The 22,188-nt window shown below is 43.7% G+C and overlaps 1 protein-coding gene across 5 annotated transcripts in view; it reads right to left on the reverse strand.

The window, feature by feature from the left end:
• Positions 1-11,419: 11,419 nt before the first annotated feature.
• The window catches only part of EXT2 (exostosin glycosyltransferase 2), a 137,983-nt gene continuing 127,214 nt past the window's right edge, over positions 11,420-22,188 (reverse strand). For 4 of the 5 annotated variants that reach the window (XM_060159356.1, XM_060159354.1, XM_060159353.1 and 1 more), the window contains 2 exons: positions 18,523-18,605; positions 11,420-12,224 (listed from right to left, as the gene is read on the reverse strand). In XM_060159356.1, the coding sequence (XP_060015339.1) occupies positions 12,086-12,224; positions 18,523-18,605 (222 nt within the window). In that variant the 3' untranslated portion in view covers positions 11,420-12,085. The remainder of the gene's footprint in view (positions 12,225-18,522; positions 18,606-22,188) is intronic. The other variant, XM_060159357.1, reaches the window with a different exon arrangement.

Here is a 22,188-nt window from a genome sequence, read left to right on the forward strand (position 1 = left end):
CAGTAGACAGGACTATAAGGGTCTTATTTCCTGTATTAACTTGATTATAAGCTCCTCGAAGGCAGAAAAGCTATCTTCTTCACCTACTTACCTGTAACACCTGGTACAGTACTATAGCAAGCATTTAATAAACATCAGCTAGATGCCTGGCAAATCTGCCGTCTACATCAAGAACACAACAGAAAACACTAAACAGAGGCAATGGAACTGGAGGTAGCCTAGACCTGAGGCCTAAGCAAACGTCCAGGTAAAGGAGAAAGACGCTGGTCCATGACAAAGCCAAGGAACTGTGAAAGGTGACAGTTTTTAACGACCATTGAAAAAAGAATCATCTTTATTGAGGTATTACTTACATAAAATGCACCAATTTTACATGTAGAGTTGGATGTTTGGACATGTGACCATCACCACAATCAAAATATAGAACATTCTCCTCACCCCAAAAAGTTCCCCTGTGTCTCATCCCAGCCAATCCCCAGCAATAGATAATGTTGATCTACTTTCTGTCACTCTAGATTAGTTTTGCCTGTTGTAAAACTTCTAATAAGTGGATTGTATTTTTACTCATAAGAGTACGTTTGTATGTATGTATAGTACGTATGTACAGTATGTACATTTTTGTGTCTGGCTTATTTGCTCACCTATTTTGGAAAAGCATCCATGTCGTGTCTCAGTTCATTATTTTTATTGCTTAGATGTATTCCATTTATGGATATACCACAATTTGCCTTTGCATTCGTCTGTTGTTTAACATTTGAGTTTTTTCCAGGTTTTGGCTATTATGAATAAACATGCCATGAACATCTGTGTACAAGTCTTTGTGTGGATATATATTTTCTATGTTTTTTTCTTTTTTTAACACAAGGGTCTTCTATGTTTATTTTTCACACAAAGCCTTCCTCTGAATTCTGAAAATATTTTTAAAATTAATTTTTATCGGAGTATAGTCGCTTTACAATGTTGTGATAGTTTCTGCTGTACAGCAAAGTGAATCAGTTACACATATACATATATCCACTTTTCTAGATTCTATTCCCATATATGTCATTACAGAGCATTGAGTAGCGTTCCCTGCGCTATACAGAAGATTCTTTTTTGTTTTTTTAAAGACCTTGATGAATGAGTGTTGAATTTTGTCAAATTATCTTTTCTATATCTATTGAGATAATCATATGGTTATTCTCCTTTATTCTATTGCTGTTGTAAATTATATTGATTTTCAAATATTAGACCAACCTTATATTCTTTAGTCATGTTGTATGTTGATTTGGCTTGCTAATTTTTTTTAAAAGAATTTTGTGTCTATGCTCAGGAGGGCTATTGGTCCGCAGTCTTCTTTTCTTGCAATGTTTTTGTCTGGCTTTGGTATCAGGGTAATAATGGCCACACAAAATGAGTTGCCACATATTTCTATCTTTTCTATTTTCTGAAAAGAGCTTGTGTAAGATTGGTATGATTTCTTAATATCTGATAGAATTTGCCAGTAAAACTATACGGACTTAGATTTTTCTTTGTGGAAAGTTTTAAACTACAAATTTGATTACTTTAACAGATATGTGGCTATTTAGATTTTCTATTTCTTCTTGAGCTAGTTTTTATCACTTTGTGTCTTTTGAAGTTTGTGTCCATTTCATCTATATTGTAGAATTTAACAGTATAAAGTTTTCATATGTATTTCCCTTTTCATATTTTTAGAATCTGTACCAATGCCCCCGTTTGATTTGTGATACTGGTAATTTATTCTTTCTTTTTTTCCTTGAACAGTCTAGTTATTGATCTTTTTAAAGAACCAGCTTTTGTTTAATTGATTTTTCTCCATTGTTCGTCCATTTCTATTTTATTTCCACGCTTATCTTTATTCTTTCTTCTACTCACTTTGTATTTAATTTGCTCTTTTCAATTTTCTTAAGGTAGTCGCTTAGATAATTGATTTTAGTTCTTTCTTTCTTTAAAAAAATATTTATTTGGCTGCGTTGGGTCTTAGTTGTGGCACACGGGATCTTAGTTGCAGCATGTGGGATCTTTCATTGTAGCGCAGGGGCGCTCTAGTTGTGGCATATGGGCTCCAGAGCACGTGGGCTCAATAGTTGTGGCACAAGGCTCTCTAGTTGTGGCACATGGGCTCTAGAGCACATGGGCTAAGTTGTCCCGTGGCATGGGGGATCTTAGTTCCCCGACCAGGGATCTAACTCATGTCCCCTGCGTTGGAAGGCAGATTCTTAACCCCTGGACCACCAGGGAAGTCCCTCTTCTTTTCTAATATTAGCACTTCAAGTATAGATCTCCAAGTACTCCACCTGACACATTTAAATACATTGCTTTCATTTTCATTCAGCTAAAAATATTTTCTAATTTATTTCTTTTTCTTTATTAACCCGTGCGTTTAGAAATATGTTATTTCATTTCTAACTATTAGGGATTTCCACGATATCTGTTATTGACTTAATTCCACTGTGATCAGAGAACATACTTTTTGTGTGTGTGAGTACATTGGCATTTTGTTGATGAAAGATTAAAGCTTACAAAGATAGAGACAAGCCTAATCAAACTCCTTCGTTCTTAAAATTATTTAGATGAGAAAAACAAATACCACTGATTAAGTCATTTGCCTCAGGTCTTACGGTGAAAGGCACAAGCCTCTAACCTCTGAGGCTAGACCTCTTTCTAGTATACTTCACCATCTTCAAACCAGCATCAAGTGTTGGTGAATTATACATCTGTTTATACTTCATCCAAACTTATTGTTTGCTTTAAACATTGTCTTGTCAGGAAAACTTCTCAAAGTCTCATTTTATCTCAGCGTATTTATCAAGGAATCTTTTATTCTAACCTAGGACTCGTTGGAATTCCACACACACTCCTCTCAACCTGAACTTTTTTTTTAATTTCCATTTTTATTGTATATGTATATATATTTTTTAAATTTAATTTTATTCATTTATTTTTATACAGCAGGTTCTTATTAGTTATCTTTTATACATATTAGTGTATATATGTCAATCCCAATCTCACAATTCATCCCACCACCCCCCACCTCCGCTTTCCCCCCTTGGTGTCCATACATTTGTTCTCTACATCTGTGTCTCTATTTCTGCCTTGCAAACCAGTTCATCTGTACCATTTTTCTAGCTTCCACATATATGCATTAATAGACAATATTTGTTTTTCTCTGACTTACTTCGCTCTGTATGACAGTCTCTAGGTCCATCCACGTCTCTACAAATGACCCAGTTTCATTCCTTTTTATGGCGGAGTGATATTCCATTGTACATAGGTACCACATCTTCTTTATCCATTTGTCTGTCGATGGGCATTTAGGTTGCTTCCATGACCTGGCTATTGTAAATAGTGCTGCAATTAACAACAGGGTGTATGTGTTTTTTTGAATTATGGTTAGAGAACATACACTTTTTATGTTTTCATTTCCTCTAAAATTGAGATTCATTTTATGGTGCAACACATTGGTGGTGAATATTGTATGTGCACCTGAGAAGAATGTGTATTCAGTTATTGGTGGATGAAGTGTTCCGTAACTGTCAATTAAACCAAAGTGGTTGATAGTGTTATTCAGGTCATCTATAGCTTTCTGATTTTTCTATCAACTTGTTCTGTCAATTACTAAGAGAGGAGTGCTGAAATATCCAAATATAATTGTGGATTTTCTATTTCACTTTCAGTTGTCAGTTTTTTGCTTTATACATTTTGCAGCACTGTTATTTAGTTCCTACATACTTAGGATTACTTGTCTTCTTTATGAATTGACTCCTTTATCATTACATATTATTCCTCTTTCTCCCTGGAAATGTTCCTGTTTTGAAGTTTATTTTGTCCTTTATTGATAAAATCACTTCCAGTTTCTTGTGATTCATATTTGTCTACTATAATTTTTTCTATTCAACTCAACTGTATTTTACAGTGTTTTCCTCATAGATAGCATATGGAATGATAATCTCTGTCCTTTAAGTAGAATGTTTAGGCCATTTACATTTAATGTAATTATTGACATGTTGGGGTTTACGTCTACTGTCTTGCTTTTTGTGTGTTTCCCATCTGTTCTTTGTCTACTCTTTTCTCAATCAATTCAATCCTTTTTGATTGAATATTTTTATGGTATTCCATCTCCAATATTGCCTTATTAGCTATGCCTCTTTTAAAAATGTTTTTAGCTGTTGCTCCAGGGTTTACAATGTGTATCTCTAATTTATCACAGTCTATCTTACAGACATCTTCCTGGTTTTCTTCCTAACTCACTGGCAACTCCTCAGTCTCCTTTTCTGGTTCTTCCTTATCTTCTCTACCTGTAAATCAGGCCACAGTCCTTTTCTCTTCTCTACCTATTCTGACTCTCTGGGTAATCTCATCTAGTCCTATGGTTTTAAATCCCAGCTATATATTCAGTCTTAACTTTTCCCTTGAGCTTTAGACATCTAACTGCTTAAGTAACACTACCCCTAGATGTCCAAAAGACATCTCAAACTTAACACATCTAAAGTGGAGCTCTTGATTTTCCCTCTCATACTTCTCTGTCCTTACCCCTGCCCGGTCTGCCATATTTCACTTAATAGTATCGCTCAGTTATAACAAAAACCTACTAGTTAGCTGTGAATCCTCTATTGTTTTCATCTCCTATATCCAATTCATTAGTAAGTCCAATGGATTCTGCTCCCAGTATAACGCCTCACCATCTCTGTTGCTACCATCCTAGTCTAAGCCACTACCATCTCTCACTTGCACTCCTAAAATAGCTTCCTGATTTCCTTTCTTCCATTATTGTTCCCTACTGCCTTTTCTCCACATAGTAGCTGAAAGGATCTTTGAACAAAAATCCCATCCCCACTCCACTCCTCTGCTTAAAACCTTCCAGTGTCTTCCCACCACACTCACAATAAAAATCCAGAACTCTTTTGTCCAACATGATCCCAACAAAATTTGGTGCTGGCCTACTTTTCTGGCAATCATCTCTACCATGCTCTCCACACACAATAAACTGCAGTCACACAGGAGTTCTTGCTGTTCTTAAAAACAAGCTGAGCTTTTTCCTGCCTGAGGGACTTTACGCTAGCTCTTCCCTCTGCCTGGTATCTCCATGGTCCACTCCTTCTCAACATTAAGATCTGTGTTTAAATGCCACTCCTGACCGACCCATCTTAAATACCTCCTCATGCCCAAGTCACTATCCATCTCCCCTTTACTCTGCTGTTTTCTTCATAGCATTTTTTACCATTTGAAATTCTATTCATTTACTCATTTTGGTTGTCTTCCTTCTTAGAATGTACCTTTGACAAGAGTAGGCACTTTGTTCAATGCAACATCTTCATATTGAGAACAGTATCTGGCACATAGTAAGTGCTCAATAAATATGAATCCATCACAATAGGCTTTTTATTTTTTAAAAGAAAAGAATCTTTAGGAGTCAACAGACTAAAAACATATGAGTGAAAATTTACTTTCTCCTGGTTCCTTGTCTGAAAACTGTTTGTTAGATATAACTCTTTTCATTAATAGACTACAGGTTCTGGTTTGTCCACAGAAAGGTTCCTCTACTGAGTGACTTACTAGGCTAATCCATCCTGAGAAGCAGATAATGATCTTTAGCCCAAGTTCTCATAGACAATGCTGTGTGCTGCTCAGTCTCATTGGATACTTTTGATGAACTGTCAAAGCCTGAAGGAGCCAGAAATCACTCCTTAGGAAATCCTAACTCGGAACACTTCCTATTTCCCAGACGTCCACATAGCATATAATATGCTGCACTGGGCTGCCAGATGTTTCCTTTCTATCCCACCATGTCCCAGGTCACCCTCTCCATTGAGATGGTGCAGCCATGGTACTAAAGGGAGCATCTATCTGTTATTAATGGATATTCATCTTATAACTTTTAAAGAAGGGCCAAGGTACAACTGGCAAATGGGAGATACTATGGGAAGAGGAAAAGAAATCCTTGCATCTTCCATGCTTTGGAGAAGATGGAGTCAATGGAATCTTCATTTGGTCAAGTTGTCAATATATCAAACCAATCTGGTGTCAAGAACAAGGCTGTAAGGAGAGAAATCATTAGGACTATTAGGCCTATATCCAGAAAACAATAACAGAGATTGGGCACAGGGTAGGCAGAATGAAGGAGATGAAGGTAAGCCCCTCAGGATCTACTAGAGAAAGACTCTACAGGAAATCCTATAGGAGCTGCTGCCACCAATACACAATTTTCGTTCATTACCTCAATTGTGGCTGTTATCCCCTGAATGAGAAACACGGCTTTACGTCTAAGCAGGCAGTAAGGCTGGCAGAAAGCTGAAACCTGAAAATCAGCAGATACAGGGCTGCATACAGCCCTTACTATTGAAATTAAGCCACGTCCAAAACACAGCGGGAGGACTGCAAATAACTTCAGACAGCAGCCAGCCATGCAGGGCCCTCACCAGGCACCGGATGGACGCGCTCCGGACTTGTCAAGAGGCCCAAATCCCAAGTGCTCATTTCAATAACATAAGAAAATAAACATGGGGCTTATTTATAGCACAGGAAAGGGACTGGGGCAAAAGAACCACTCATTCAGTAATCCACCCTGACGGGGCCAGATAGGATCCAGACCCCCAAGCTCTCTGGCAACAGGGTGAGCAGAAATAGGGGCCGGAAAAAGGCTGGCTGCCAGCATCACCAGGTACAACCTGGCAAGGACCCTGGGTAAGGAGAGAGGAAGAGATCCATCATTGCATCTCACCCACCCAGGTCTAAGTGCTCTTGCCATCTCCAATTTCTGGTTGAGGAAACTAAGGCATAGGAGTGGACTCCCTCAAGGCCAAGCAAGGCCCAGGGTTCAACTCAGAGTAAGGTGCTATGAGACGAGGAAATAAAACAATGCTCGCATCCTCCAGGCACCGCAGAAGATGGTGTAAATGGAATCCTCATTTACAGTTGGGACTAAAATGTATGTTGTGGAGTCCTAGGCCACTGATGGACTCGCACCATCTCACAGAGCTAAGAACTCCCACTGGAACTGGAGCTCCTGGAGATCAAGATTGTGTCTTATTCCATTCTATCTCCTGGACCCGGCATAGGGTCTGGCAAAGAGTACATTTTGATGACTCAATGATTCATCAATTTCTAATTGATGAAACAATTAGAAAACTGAATGACTGAATACTACCTTACCTGGGTCAGTAACTAGTTGGTCGTTCTTCAGCTGTGATTACCAGAAAACCAGACAGTCCTTGAGCTTCTTCTTAGGCATAGGAGTTAATGATAGAAGTTGGCAGCTGTAAATAAAAGCTCAAATAGATACACTGTGAGGGGAAGGCTCTGCAGAGTGGGCGGAGTGGATGGAGGCTTGGTTCCAAGACCCACGGATTCCGGTCCCTGCTCTGTTGGCAGCTGTCACTCTATGTGCAGCTCCTGAGACGCTGGAGACGAGCTGGTGCTTTGCTGAGGAAACCTCTAGCAGACACAGCTGCCTGGTACCTCTCAAGAGTGACCCAGACATCCTGCCCTTTCTTCGTCTTGGCCTGACAGCTCTGCGCCAGTCAGGAGGACTGGGAAGAAATGCAACCAGGGGCCCAACCAGTTGGGAGCTGAAGAAAGGAAAAAACTCTACCCTGAGAAGGCTGTAAATTTGAGGAAACCAAATGCCAGACACACATGCTGGTGACTCAACAATTTCTTGAAAAGGAGAGAAGCCTGGAAAGCTGGGAGAGGGGGCCAAACTGCCCAGCCACCTTCCCTGTGTTGCCAGCAATGGTGAGCCTGACATTGAAAAGCCGAGGCCCAACACTGCCTGGACAGACCACACAACCCCTCCCTGGGAACCTGGACGTCACAAAGCCTGATGCGGGGGACCCTTGACAGTCCATTTAACAGAGGTGCAAGAGAGACTGTGAGTTTAGCTTAGGACGTTCCCACCCTAAAGAGGGGGAAAACCTTACAAGTGAGAGCGGAGTCCACCTGCCTACCTTTCCTCTGCCAGGAGCAGCTCAATGAGGCCTGTTCAGATCATCACACCAGGCCTACTTGGCAAATTGGAGCCAAAAGCTGCCCCCAGTTTTACTCAGAAGCAAACACTAGCCTAGGACAGGAGCCCCAGGGCTTGGGACAGAGCTCTCGGGTGAGCCGAGCAGCCGGACCCCAGGGTTCATATGCCTCCGGGCCCTGAGTGGAAAGCTCAGGTCACTTCCAAAGCTTTCCTGGACGGCAGCCGCCTACCAACATGGCTGGCGCTCCTGCCAGGACTGCTCCTCAGGAAGTGGCTGAAGGGGTGAGGGCCCAGTGGGCATTCTCTGCCTCTGCCTCTCTGAGCCAGGGCGGCTCAGGAAATGGCCTGCTGTGGCTTCTGCTGCTGCGATAGAAGACGACCAAGAGAAATGGGAAAAGCAGCCTACCCCCAGAGATGCTGCTGTCCCCAGAGCAAAGGAAACCCACCAGGCTCGGGGTGGCTGGACGATGGGGAACCTCCAACACCCAAAACCTCCACCCTCTCGGCTGGGTTCCCCCGGGATCCTGGGACTGCAGAGCCAGGAAGAATCCCCCCAAAACTGAACCACTTCCCAACACGTCTCTGCTTCATCTACTTCTTCTTCTTCTTTTATTTTTTTAAAAAGATTTATTATTTATTTATTTTTGGCTGCTTTGGGTCTTAGTTGTGGCACGCGGGATCTTTCGTTGTGGTGTGGGCTTCTCTCTCGTTGTGACGTGCGGGTTTTCTCTTCTCTAGTTGTGGCGCGCAGGCTCTCTAGTTGAGGCGTGCAACCTCAGTAGTTGTGGCGTGCAGGTTCAGTTGCCCCATGGCATGTGGGATCTTAGTTCCCTGACCAGGGATCGAACCCGCGTCCTCTGCATTGTAAGGCGGATTCTTTACCACTGGACCACCAGGGAAGTCCCTGCTTCATCTACTTCTTAATTCTACCATCAAAGGGTCTTGGACTTGAACCCAGCAATCAGACCTTTAGAACTCCGTGGCTAGAAGCCTGCTACCTTTCAGTGGCAAGGATCCACCAGTCAGGACTGTCCCAGGAGGAAGCCGGGATCACAGAGCTATTAGCAAGTGACAGCACGGAGGCTGCTGGCCTCTTCCAGCTCCCAGTCCTGGTCAGCACAGGCCAGGATGATGGTCACTTTTTCCAGAGGCAGCAGAGAAACTCCTAAAAACCACAAGCTGGAAGCACATAAGGCTTCAGCAGAGAAGCCAGAGTTCTGACCTTCATGACACTGAGTAAGAAGAGGAGACAGGATAGCATCATTTGCAGGAAAGAACCAGAGATTCTGAGAACAAAAGGTGATACCTTCCTCCTTAATTTTCCCAGAAAAGGAGGTTTTTGCCTAAACATGTGTGAGGCTTGATAAAATACACGAGATAAGAATATTAACAGCTATCTAATGTTAACCAACAAAAGTGTTTCCAACCTTGGCGTTCCAAGTGGGCCAGCTCATCCTAATTAGATCCCTGGGGGCAAAGGCAAGTGACTTAGAGCACACATTTGGACAAAGGCCAGGGCCAACTCAGGTTCACCGTCTGTACAGGCCAGTAGGATGCAATTCCTTAAAAAAGATTTCTTAAATTTAAAACCAGCTGTTGTCTGTTGTAGGCCGGAACATGACATTTTAATTAGCATTATTGTTCCACTTCTAAAACCAGGCCCTACGGCATCCCAAGGACAGAGGATCCCCGCCCAGGCTTACAGGTGAGGCTTGCTGGTGAGCAGTTCGGAAATTCACCGACACAGGGGTTGAGTCCCTAGTCTCTGAATCCATGAATCACGATCACTTCGTATATTCCTGTCCTGAATTTCTCCTGGTGACCTGCACCCCGTCTGTTCCTAGGAATAGAAGCTTTGAGGTTTGCTTCCAGTGCCTAGGATGTAATACTCATTCTACAATAAAAATTCTTTTCTGCTATGTTGCGAGATCCAGCCCCCAATATTTCCGGGGGTAGTAAGGTACTTGAAATAGAGTTTTAATGCCCTTAGAAGTCCAATAACTCCTAAGAAGGTGAAGAAGGCCCACCAACTCAGTCCCCTGGGGCTCCCAGTGACTTCAGATTGAAGCATTTCTCTTCCATAATCAAAGGGCAAATAAAGAGGGAGGGAGGGAGGATTAATTTACCCTTTGAGAGTGAGAACTGGATTAGAAACCAGCCACTGAGGTAGTGCAGTCGGTGGTGTGAAAAGAGCAGAGTGCTATACATTGAGGGTGAGATAACACACATGCAATGTCAGCACAGTTCTTGGCTTTTAGCTGGGATTTAAATGTGAGGCCCTCCTCCCCTTCCACCTGCCCCAAATCTTGGAAAACAAGCTAGAGAACCCCTAGAAAGGTCAGAGGTACTCACTGTGTCAGCTACCAGTATCTGGGTGTACAAGAGAAAACCCCTCCTCTTGGTTTCTATCATACCAGCCCCAGTACTACGAATAGGAGGCCAAAATGCCTTCCCATATCCCCTGCTGACTAGTATCTAATTATTCAAATCATTAGTATTGATTTAAGCCCGTGTGTTTGCAGCTGCAATACACGAATAAATCACAACTCCAGTGTCTGCATCTGCAAAATGAATGACCTGGAGATGCTCTCTCATCCCTTCCACCTGTAACAGTCCGTGATTCTACCGCTCCTTAATTGGAAAGATGAGACTCTCAAGATTTCCACTCTCAATTTTGCTACTTCTGAAAGTTTTCTTTGGCCTCTCAAGGTCTATGAGAGCACATTTGAAGGGACTCGTTCAAGCTGCAAGTTTGAAAACTACAGCAGGAGAACAGCTCACCTTCGCGTCGCTCGACGGAGCTCTGCGTGGCGGTTTAGTGACTTGGGCTGGCACACAGCCAGGTCTCAGCAGTTACAGCCGCATTCCAAGCAAATTATGATGTACTTTGTGTTCTGGGGACATACGTTATGGCTAAAGCCCAAACTGTGGCTCATTTTAATATCAGAGCCACAGATAAATCTGTTTCGAATCCATAACGTCTAACATTTGCCAGGGTAGATTTGTCCATCAACTGGGCTTAAAGAGGTATAATTCACACGTGTGCGGTATGACTAAATGCTGAAATGTAACGATTTAAATACACCAGCAACTATTGCAAAACAGTTGTCATAGCAGCACTTAACGTTAGCCAGAACCTCTCTGGCTAATGTTAGGTTTATACCAAGAGAATGAGGGAAATTTTGGCATCCCCTTGGGGTGAGGGTCACAACCGCCTCAACTTTTACAACATGGTACCGGCAGAGCGACTCGGTGGATGGCTATGAGAGGCCTTCTGTTTTTCCTGGAGAATATCTAGATCTAACCAGGAAGCATACAGATTCCTTTGGAGGTTTGGGGACACATCTCCTCTAAGAGTGTCTGTAGTCTGGGGCTCTTCCTCTGCTGGATGTACCTGGCACTGGACACTCCTCCTGGCTACGTATCTTCCCAGACATGAGGAGGAGACTGGAGTTGAGGCCAGAAGATAGAGTTAAATACACACAAAAAGAAACAGAGTTCCATAACCAATATTTAAGACATAGTAGGAAATGGAATAAAAAATAATTTTAATCATATCAAAAAGCCAAACCAAAGAGAGACAGTTCATGGAACTTATAGGTCCCATCTCGGCAGCCGGTGCTCTTCTCTGGACGAGGCCAGTGCCCCATTGTCCCAAGGCATCAAATGCCACTAAGATGTTTGCATTTTGCACCAAATTCTGGGCATGGCTTCTCCTCTGAAGAACTCACTGATCTGAAGTAACGAAAAGTGAGAAACAGGTAGCTCTTACCTGATTCCCCAAATCTGAAATGGGCTGGAGGTTTCTCAGCTGTCTTACAGCCAGTGAAGTGTCCTCTTAGACCTTGTATTGAGCTACAAACAAAGGACGCCTGAGCTGGCCTTACCCCTGGAGCCTGCCCAAGGCTTCCATCTGGAGTTTTCAGAGAGAACCCATCGAGAGCATCAGAGGTTGCACGAGGTACTCAGATGTCCTCCCTGGGCTCTTGCTCTCGGGTAAGCAGGCTGGGCAGGGATGTGCCAATCTCCCACTCTGGAATCTGGGCATCAGAGTGGTGGGGGGACGTGTTCTCTTCCTCCGCCCGGGATTAGTGTTCAGACCTCCACCAGCAGCGCATTTCATAAGCTGCCGATGTTGGGGAAGCTCTTCAGTTTCTCAGGAAAGTCGTCCTTGTACAGGACGGGGTCGGCTCGGTGCTCCACCACCTTAAGAGGCATTGTCCCAAAGACAGAAGCAAACTTGTTGATGCACTCAGACCTGTGGGGTTTGGGGAGGGCAGTGGAGCAGATGAGAGGGACAGGGGGTGGGGAAAAGAGAAACCGTTCGAGAGGCTGAGAGATGAGAGCAAAATATCAATACATAGTCTTCAACATCTACCAGAGAAATGCAAGGACCCCCAGCACGCTCCCAGGTTCTTAACATGGTTGGGAGGGTGTAGATAAAGGACGTGATCTGGGGGCACTTCAACTACTAGTTCGGCGGGAGAACTAGGGATGCTGTTTGGAGGCCAGGGGCCTGCAGAGGTCAGAATATCTTTTCCCCTCCCCCTCAAATTCCAGTCATTCTTCCAGCTCCGTAGAAGCGGGCCTCAAACCAAGGTGGATTAGCTGCCAACAATCCTTAACCCCATCCCTGCCAGCTGAAGAGAAGACGAAGGGGGGAAAGGCAAAAGGCACTCGGATCTGAGCTTCAGCCCACTCAAGTTTAAAAGGGAGAAGGGAAGACCGTACACATGGAGCGATGGAAGGCGGAAGGAGGCAATGGGGCACTGAACCTCAACTGCAAAGGACAAACACTTCCGTCAGTCAACCCACATCTACTGTGGGCCTGTGAGTGGCAATCTCTGGGAATTATGGGTCAACTTCCATAAGCTCTTCCATGAAAGCTGAAGTTCACACAGGACAGCTTTCACAATTTTAGCCCCTCCGGTGTTAGAACCGGCAGCAACAAAGCAACAAGCAACTTAGCGCTGCTGGGGGAGGAGGCAGTTCAGCACACCCCTCCCGCCCCCCCGCCCCCGACACCGCCCCCAGCCTCGTGAGCGGCTCCTCAGAGGGGAGCAGGTCAGACACGCTGGCAGAAAATGGTTCTGGTCAATCAGGCCAGCGGAGTGTGACACTTCAGCATCAGACCCGAGGGGGACAACAAGCCCGTAAAAACCACTTTTGAAGCTAAGGGGCCCTCAAGGATGGATTTCAGAGAGGTCAGTATTCTCTCTCCTCAGTCAGGCCCATGGCACCTGAGAATGGGTTACCAGGTAGGGGCTGAATTTCAAGACACAGACCAGAAGGCTCTTCTGTCCTCAGAGATACCGTAAGCCTTGTTTCAACTTATTTTAGTCAATAGCTTTTACTTGAGTCCTTTGAGCTTTAGCAAGAAACCAATAAGTAAAGAAGCCAGGTACTATCAATTCTTTTCTCTTGCTTCTTCTCTTGGTCAAAACGTGTTACTATTTCATTTTGAGCTCTTCCAGCTAATAAGATCACTGTGTCCGTGACCACAAATCAACGGCAATTAACATTTATTCTATGCTCCAGGCTGTGTTACAAGTGCTTGACATGTATCAGTAACTCACTTCACCCTCACAACAACCCTGTGAGGCAGGTCTGCTATCCTTCCCACTGTACACTGGGAAGACAGAGAGGCTAAGAGACAGGACCACAGGCCAAGTAACTAGTAAGAGGCAGAACCAAACCCAGGTGTTCTGGCTGCAGAGGCTAAAGTCTTCATTATGAGATGATACACATTTATTTATTAACATAATTCTAGGGTCTAAAGGGAGGAGCTGGAAATTAACAACCGTTGAGCACCTATGACGTGCCAGCTAACTTACACCATCACATCATTACATACATGATGCCAATGATTCCTTTAATATCCCCGTCCGTATGCCCAAGGATTTGTGTATAGTAGCTTCCTGTTATGGTTTGAGAAATTCAGGCTAAGAGAGGCTAAGGGACTGCCCAAGGACCCCGAGCTGGAAAGTGGTGGAGCTGGGTTTCAAACCCAGTCTTGCGCTGGCAATAGAGCCCTTGCTCTTTCTATCAGACTCTACAATAACCCACAGGTCACTGAGTTTCCCTCCTGTTGGTAGTCTTTTGAGACTCGGGAGGTCGTAGTCCCAGGTACCAAATTAACAGGAGACTGGGGAAAAAGACCGAGGGGTTTTAACAAAATGGTATGAAGCAAGCACTGGACAACAGCCTTTCTCTCCTCAAATCATGAGGTCAAGGCAGTGGCAGACTAAGTCAAATTTCCCCGAGGTCTTACTTTTGACAGTTGTTCTGCCTATAAACATGTACCGATTCGTCTAGTTTCCAGTTATTCTGCTTGTAGACGCTGGCCAGCAAAGCCCAGCCGTGCCCAGCAGAGGCACCAGCGAGCACGTCTTAAAGAAGGATCATGGCTCTTGGCAGCGGACAGGGGCTCTAGGGCCCCCTGGAGAGCACTGAGGACAATGTCTCCTCTGTAACTAGACCTGCCAACAGGGCCGGGTCCCAGGCAAGAGGCCACTGGGGCTCAGGCCAGCTCGACTTGTTGACAGCTGCCCTGGCTAACCCAGGTTAGCGAGTCCTTCTTTCTCTCCACACAGCCTGCCCTGGAGAAGTGGTCGCTCATGCTGAATGGTAAAGGTCCTTAGCTCTCCTGACCGGTGCTGACTGTGTTTCCTACTTTATTTTCACGCAGGGGATCTGGGCTGGGCAACAGGTTAGGGTAGATTAAGAGTTTGGCTGATCGCTGGTGGCCCACCTGAGTTGTTCTGTCAGGGGTCCAGCTACCATGTCAGTAACCGTTCCCCTGGGTTGGTTTTCTAATCAAGTATAGACAGGCTAAGAACTGCCAACGTCTATCTCCAAAGCGCTGGAAGTGTCTGGGGGAGAAAGGCCTAACAGTTTTCAGTTTTCCTTTCAAACACATACAATTACCTAAAGTAACCAGGAGCCTTCAGGATCAGCGTTGGGGAAACTGGAAAGCGACCTAACCTCGCCAGGCCCCGTGCTACAGGCTTTCATGTATTATTACTCCTTTCATCTCCAGCATATAACACACTGTTTGGTACAAAGATGCTCAGTAAATATCTGTTGAACCCCTGAATGCAACATGATAGATAGTTAATGTATCAATTTTAAGAAATGAAAAGGTTGGAAATTCAGGATAAGGTAAGTCAATTTCCTCAAGTTGGACAGCTAATAAGTGGCTAATCATAATCTGAACAAAGCCTGGCCTGAATCAAAACACAATGTTTGTCTCTTAAACCAACACCGTCTGTCTGCTGTACCGTGTTGACCTGGGTAAAGCTATTGGCCAAGATGAACAGTCACAAGTTCTTCTGCTTCTTAAAGAACTAACGGCAGGTCCTGGAAATGGATGCTGGGTAGTAAAAGCCATTCTCCTCCACGACTGAGGTTTCTGACCCCAGACCCCAAATATAAGGATAAACAAGCTTACTGAACCACAAATCTCAACACAAGGTCATAACACGCAGAGTGGTTAACTCCTTTCACTGTTTTGTGCAAAAATGTGGGTTCTGCAAAGGCAACTATTTAAAAAAAGAAAACAAATGAACAGTTCTGCAGTTGTAACTCCATCTCTTGGTCTACCCAACAGGGCTGAAATCACATCTTCCTCCCTCCCCATCTAAGTGCCTTATTTAGTAATTCAGTCATTCATCCGAATAGTTTTGCTCTCAGTTTCTAATTAATTTCAAGATCGATTTCCTTCTGTTCCCTATCACATTTCTCAAAAGGGGAGCCTACATTCACTGACTCTACTTCCTCACTACTAGCTCACACTCTTTAGCCCCATCAACCTACGACATCATTTTTCCCAAAGTCACCAATGACCGTTTTAATTCCAAGACCACTTCCCAGTCTGCATGTTCCTTGCTCCTCCCTGCTGCCGAGCACTGGAGACGCTGGCTCTCTCCTGGCCTCGCCAGTGGCTGCTTCTCTCTTTTCAGTTACTCTTTCTGTCTCCTAAGTGTCCGAATTTCTCAAGATTCTGCCCTTGGCTTTTCTTCAGTCAGCTGCCATCTCTGGACAGATGTCTTCCAGATCTCCACCTTTGTTTTAATCTTTTTTCTAAAGTTCTAGTTCCATATTTCCAACTGCTTGCCCTGTATCTACACCTGCATAGACAGAGGGCAAGACCCAAAACTCACCCGCCTGATTGCTCTCCAACTTCACACATGATTAAATCTCCTGGCCTCATTAGTTATACTGTGAGGTCCAACATTCATCCCCTTCCCTCCCGTAACTGGCATCCCTCCTAATTATATTATCTACACTGTTAAAGGTACTACCATTCTTCCTGACTGTCTTGATCAACTGCTTCTCCATAACCTCCCCATACCTATTCAGTTGGAAATCAAGAGCCAGCTCTTCTCCTTTGGGGGGAAAAAAATCCCTTGCAATTTAATTCATCCCTTCTTCTCCACACTCAACTTAGTCCGAGCCTTCTAACTGTTCTTCTTTCTTCTGTCTCTTCACCTTCATTCCGTTCTATGCACCACTTCCAAATCAGCCTCAAAACAACACTTTGATCAAGCTACTTCCTATTCAAAAACCTTCTATGGCTTACCAGAGCCTGGAGAAAAAAGCTCAGCTCCTTAATTGGGCATCCAGGGCTCTCTGCAGTTCGGCACTAGTGGGCCACAAGGCTACGTTCTGGCCAAACTGGATATCTTGACTGCTTGCCAAATGTACCTTGGACCATCCAGTTTCCCTGCCGAGGATCTCCTCTTCTTGCCCAGAGTTGCATCGGTTGGAATCCTAGTGACCTTTGAAGGCTCACTTCAAGTGCCACCTCTTACAAAATTATTCCTAATAACTGACCTAGCAAGAAGTCACTTCTCTTTCCTGCGATCAGGTATGACATTTTGAGCCTTCCTTATGACTCTTACCACATATAGCTCTGGATTAAGTTTTACACACACACACACACGTATTAAATATATATACACACACGTGTGTGTACCTGTTATAATTGTTAATTATAAACTCTGATAAAATCGAGCCTACCAACATCTGGGCAGTTGCCTATTCTATTTTCAAAAGCCTCTTCCCACGAGGAAGCTTCCACATTTCCCATAGTTACTTTCTCCAGTGTTTAATAATAATTATATCTAACTTAAATCTTTCCCACTGCATTTGTTATGATCTCAGTGGTGTTACAGAGGAGCTGTTTAGCTTTAGCATGAACTTTAAGGGCCATTATTAGGTCAACTTTTCTCCATACAATTCCTTTCTTGGACCCTATAACCCCACCATTTTAACTCAGTCCAATCAATAACTAATTGCTTAATGCTATGAAATTCTTCCCAACACAGAATGGGGGTAGGTTTAAGTACCAAGTTCATGTGCTCTAATAGAACTATAACTGGGGTCTCTTCCAAATGAGCTATGACAGTTGATGTCACTGTCCTTGACTGGGTAATACTTGGTACCAGTGACAGATATTTCCAAAATCACAATAATATGTTATTTCATATTGATGGTTGGTAAAAGTCATGTCATTTGGGTAAGACATTTATATATGAAAGAGATAAAGAGATTATTTAGAGAGTAAGAGTAAGAAGTAAGAGTAAGAAGGAGTAAAACATTATAGAAGACTCCAGGCCAAGCGAAACAACTCGCTGTACAAAACCATCCTCCAGGCTCGAAGGACTTTGATGTGGCTGATAGATTTCAGAAATGAATGCCGCAAGCAGATGCGTATGGGACCTGTGGAAACTTGAACTCGATATCTCGTTCTAATGTCTTTCTCATGACATTCTCTGAATGCATGCTGGTCCCTTGACAACAGTGTTACTGGCTGTCAGAGCTTGCTGTCTCGTGTAAGGGTTGCCTGTTGGAAGAATTCGGTTTGATTCAGGAGACTGGAAGCTTGGGGACCTTTGGGATACAAGTGAGAACTATTAGGTCTACTCTAAGATTATAAAGGTCTTAAGGGAAGACAGACCTCTCCCACTCCTTTTATACTCACCTGCAAGGCCCTGTATCACATCCACAAAGGTGTGCTTACTGACGGACTGAATCAATATAAAGGGAGTATCTCAGAGCTGCCCTGCTTCTCTCTCTGTAATGTAAAGAGCTGTGCTTTCAATTCTGTTCTTGGTAGGTAGGTGTTTCAGTTGTGTCAGCAAAGGTAATTTGTCTCTAGTGGGTTTAGTTTAATTCTTTCCAATCAAACTTTCACTGTAACATGGAGCTATCACCCTGGAAAACAATCCAGTATTTCTTTGGAATTAACTCGCTTCCACTCGAATGACTGTGGATAGTTAACTGCCTAGTCCACACGGAGAATCTGGCTTCCGGAGCTTAAGGCCGGCTATATTTTTAAGACCCTTCCAACCATTACAAATTGAGTGAGTAGCATTCCAAATTAATTCTTTGGGTGACCTGGGCTTGAACTAACCCAATTCCCACGTGCCAAAGGAGGCGACTATGGCTACCAGCTGCTGTCCTTATATCTGCAACAAAGTCCCATAAACAGGCCCAAGGCAGGAAATGGGGATCAGAGACCAGGGCAGACTTTTGGTTAGAGGCTCACTCACCTCTCCACCATGTGTGTCTGGTCTAGCGAAAGCCCATCGATGGCCGTGCACTCAGGACACTTGAATTTCTTTCGTGGTGTTACCTGCCAGAATAGCACAAAAATATACTTGGCTGTCAGTGCCAAGGACAATAAAATCACGCTCGTGACACCACTCTCCGCACACTTCCGTTCCAAACGCTGAGATGCCCACTCCCACTACAGGCACACATGCACACACACATGCCTCACTATTCCTCCATTCAGTTCTGTCTGGCTCGGCCAACAGCAGAACTCACAAGGGCCCAATAAAAAAGGCTTGGAGGGCTTTTGCCTTCTGTAACTGGAAAGAAGTGGTGATGACAAGCTCCTTAATTCCTGTTTAATGACTGTTTTCTCACTGCCAAGGTCCTTGTATAAACACCATTTGTTCTTGCAGCCATAAGGGCGATGAAATACAGCTTCCCATAACTTTCACCGTAACCTTAGTTCCAATAGGCGCTCGTTCTCCTTCTTGCAGCTAATGGCAAATGCTATGAGCAGCACCATGCTCTTGAACATGCCAGGTTATTTTGCAATCCCGTTGAGTCAGGGAAAAAAATCCCTCTGAATCCTTTTCCCTGACTCTCCCCACCACCCTCCCATACGTTAAACTTCTAATTTTTTTTTAGCAAACTCAGGGGAGGCTGCCATCCTAACCTGGTGAAGATAAGTAACCAGTAGAGGGATGGGAGGGGAAGAAAGCTAGATAACTAAGACCAGGCTAAGAAGCATACAGACCCGAGGAATTACCGTCCAGAGTATGCAGGCACAGCTAAGAACATCTTGAAGCATGTCAAAAAGCAAATTTGGGGCTTCCCTGGTGGCGCAGTGGTTGGGAGTCTGCCTGCCGATGCAGGGGACACGGGTTCGTGCCCCGGTCCGGGAGGATCCCACATGCCGTGGAGCGGCTGGGCCCGAGAGCCATGGCCGCTGGGCCTGCGTGTCTGGAGGCTGTGCTCCACAACGGGAGAGGCCACAGCAGTGAGAGGCCCACGTACCGCAAAAAACAAACAAACAAAAAAGCAAATTTGGAAATAAGGGGAGTTCCTTTAAAACTAGTTTTGCAATTTATATTCTTTCATTTTCCCTGCAGTGAGCTGTTCACTGAGTAATTTAGAGAGCTGGGGGGTAGGGTAAGATTGGGTCAAGTCTGAACACACAGTGACTCTTCCTCTTTCCTTAGTCACTTTGGTTTAATCTAGCTTGTCTCATCAATTAACAGCATGAGGAATCATTTGGGGATGCCATACCATGCGTCCAACATAAGCTTCCAGTACAGGAATCTGGCCTGGAAGCACTGCCCATTTTCACATATGGAATTCTAATCCAGAAGGAAAGAAAGGTCAAGACGATTCCACTGTTACACAGAAGTGTACTCTCCCTGCATTCCTAGGGATCTGATTTGAGCAAGATCTACATTTCAGGAACAGACATCTATTACACATACAAAGATCCCCATGTGATCTCAGCTTTTAATATGTTACAGGAAAGGTACTGTTACAAACTGGTAATCACTATCTTAAAATAATGTTTAGGACAACTACAGCTATAATTGTACAAAGTGTGCTATCTTCTCAGCGTCTATTAAAAAAAATCAGCTACCTTAAGAAAGATGTAAACTGCATTCTTTACCGAAAAGAACTAGATTCCAAGTCACATTTGAGAATAAAATTATATTTTTTAAAAAACACGATTTGTAGATTGACCACCACAGCCTTTATCTCTGATACTGGAGGTTAAAAACTATAACTAAAAAAAAAAAAACAAAATTGTATATTCAGACTATACTACAAAGCTACAGTAATCAAGACAGTATGGTACTGGCACAAAAACAGAAATATAGATCAGTGGAACAGGATAGAAAGCCCAGAGACAAACCCACGCACATATGGTCACATTATCTTTGACAAAGGGGGCAAGAATGTACAATGGAGAAAAGACATCCTCTTCAATAAGTGGTGCTGGGAAAACTGGACAGCTACATGTAAAAGAATGAAATCAGAACACTCCCTAACACCATACACAAAAATAAACTCAAAATGGGCCTTCCCTGGTGGCACAGTGGTTGAGAGTCTGCCTGCTAGTGCAGGGGACACGGGTTCGAGCCCTGGTCTGGGAAGATCCCACATGCCGCGGAGCAACTAGGCCCGTGAGCCACAACTGCTGGCCTGCGCGTCTGGAGCCTGTGTTCCGCAACAGGAGAGGCCGCGATAGTGGGAGGCCTGCGCACTGCGATGAAGAGTGGCCCCCGCTTGCCACAACTAGAGAAAGCCCTCGCACAGAGGCGAGGACCCATCACAACCAAAAAAAAAAAAAACAAAAAAAACCTCAAAATGGATGAACATAGGCAGAACACTCTATGACATAAATCACAGCAAGATCCTTTTTGACCCACCTCCTAGAGAAATGGAAATAAAAACAAAAATAAACAAATAGGACATAATGAAACTTAAAAGCTTTTGCAAAGCAAAGGAAACCATAAACAAGATGAAAAGACATCCCTCAGAATGGAAGAAAATATTTGCAAACAAAGCAACGGACAAAGCAACAGACAAATCTCCAAAATATACAAGCAGTTCATGCAGCTCAGTATCAAAAAAACAAACAACCCAATCCAAAAATGGGCAGAAGACCAAATAGATATTCCTCCAAAGAAGACATACAGACAGCCAACAAACACATGAAAAGATGCTCAACATCACTAATCATCAGTGAAATGCAAATCAAAACCACAATGAGGTATCACCTCATGCCAGTCAGAACGGCCATCATCAAAAGATCTAGAAACAGTAAATGCTGGAGAGGGTGTGGAGAAAAGGGGACCCTCCTGCAGTGTTGGTGGGAATGTAAATTGATACAGCCACTATGGAGAACAGCATGAAGGCTCCTTAAAAAACTGAAAACAGAACTACCATATGACATAGCAATCCCACTTCTGGGCATATACCCTGAGAAAACCATAATTCAAAAAGGTACAGGTACCACAATGTTCATTGCAGCCCTATTTTCAATAGCCAGGACATGGAAGCAACCTAAATGTTCATTGACAGATGAATGGATAAAGATGATGTGGCACATATATACAATGGAATATTACTCAGCCATAGAAAGGAATGAAATTGAGTTATTTGTAGTGAGGTGGATGGACCTACAGTCTGTCATACCTAGTGAAGTAAGTCAGAAAGAGAAAAAAAAATACCGGATGCTAATGCATATATATGGAATCTAAAAGAAATGATACGGATGAACCTAGTAGCAGGGCAGGAATAAAGACACAGACGTACAGAACGGACTTGAGGACACCAGAGGGGAAGGCGAAGCTGGGATGAAGTGAGAGAGTAGCACTGACATATATACAGTACCAAATGTAAAACAGATAGCTAGTGGGAAGCACCCGCATAGCACAGGGAGATCAGCTCGATGCTTTGTGACCACCTAGAGGGGTGGGATAGGGAGGGTGGGAGGGAGGCTCAAGAGGGAGGAGATATGGGGATACATGTATACATATAGCTGATTCACTTTGTTGTACAGCAGAAACTAACACAACATTGTAAAGCAATTATACTTCAATAAAGATGTGAAAACAAAAAGAAAAAAAAAACGTATAAAACATATGTTTAAATCATCAAAGCCTAGCTTCAATTTC

This window comes from Lagenorhynchus albirostris, chromosome 9, assembly GCF_949774975.1.
Source record: "Lagenorhynchus albirostris chromosome 9, mLagAlb1.1, whole genome shotgun sequence".
NCBI lineage: Eukaryota > Metazoa > Chordata > Mammalia > Artiodactyla > Delphinidae > Lagenorhynchus > Lagenorhynchus albirostris.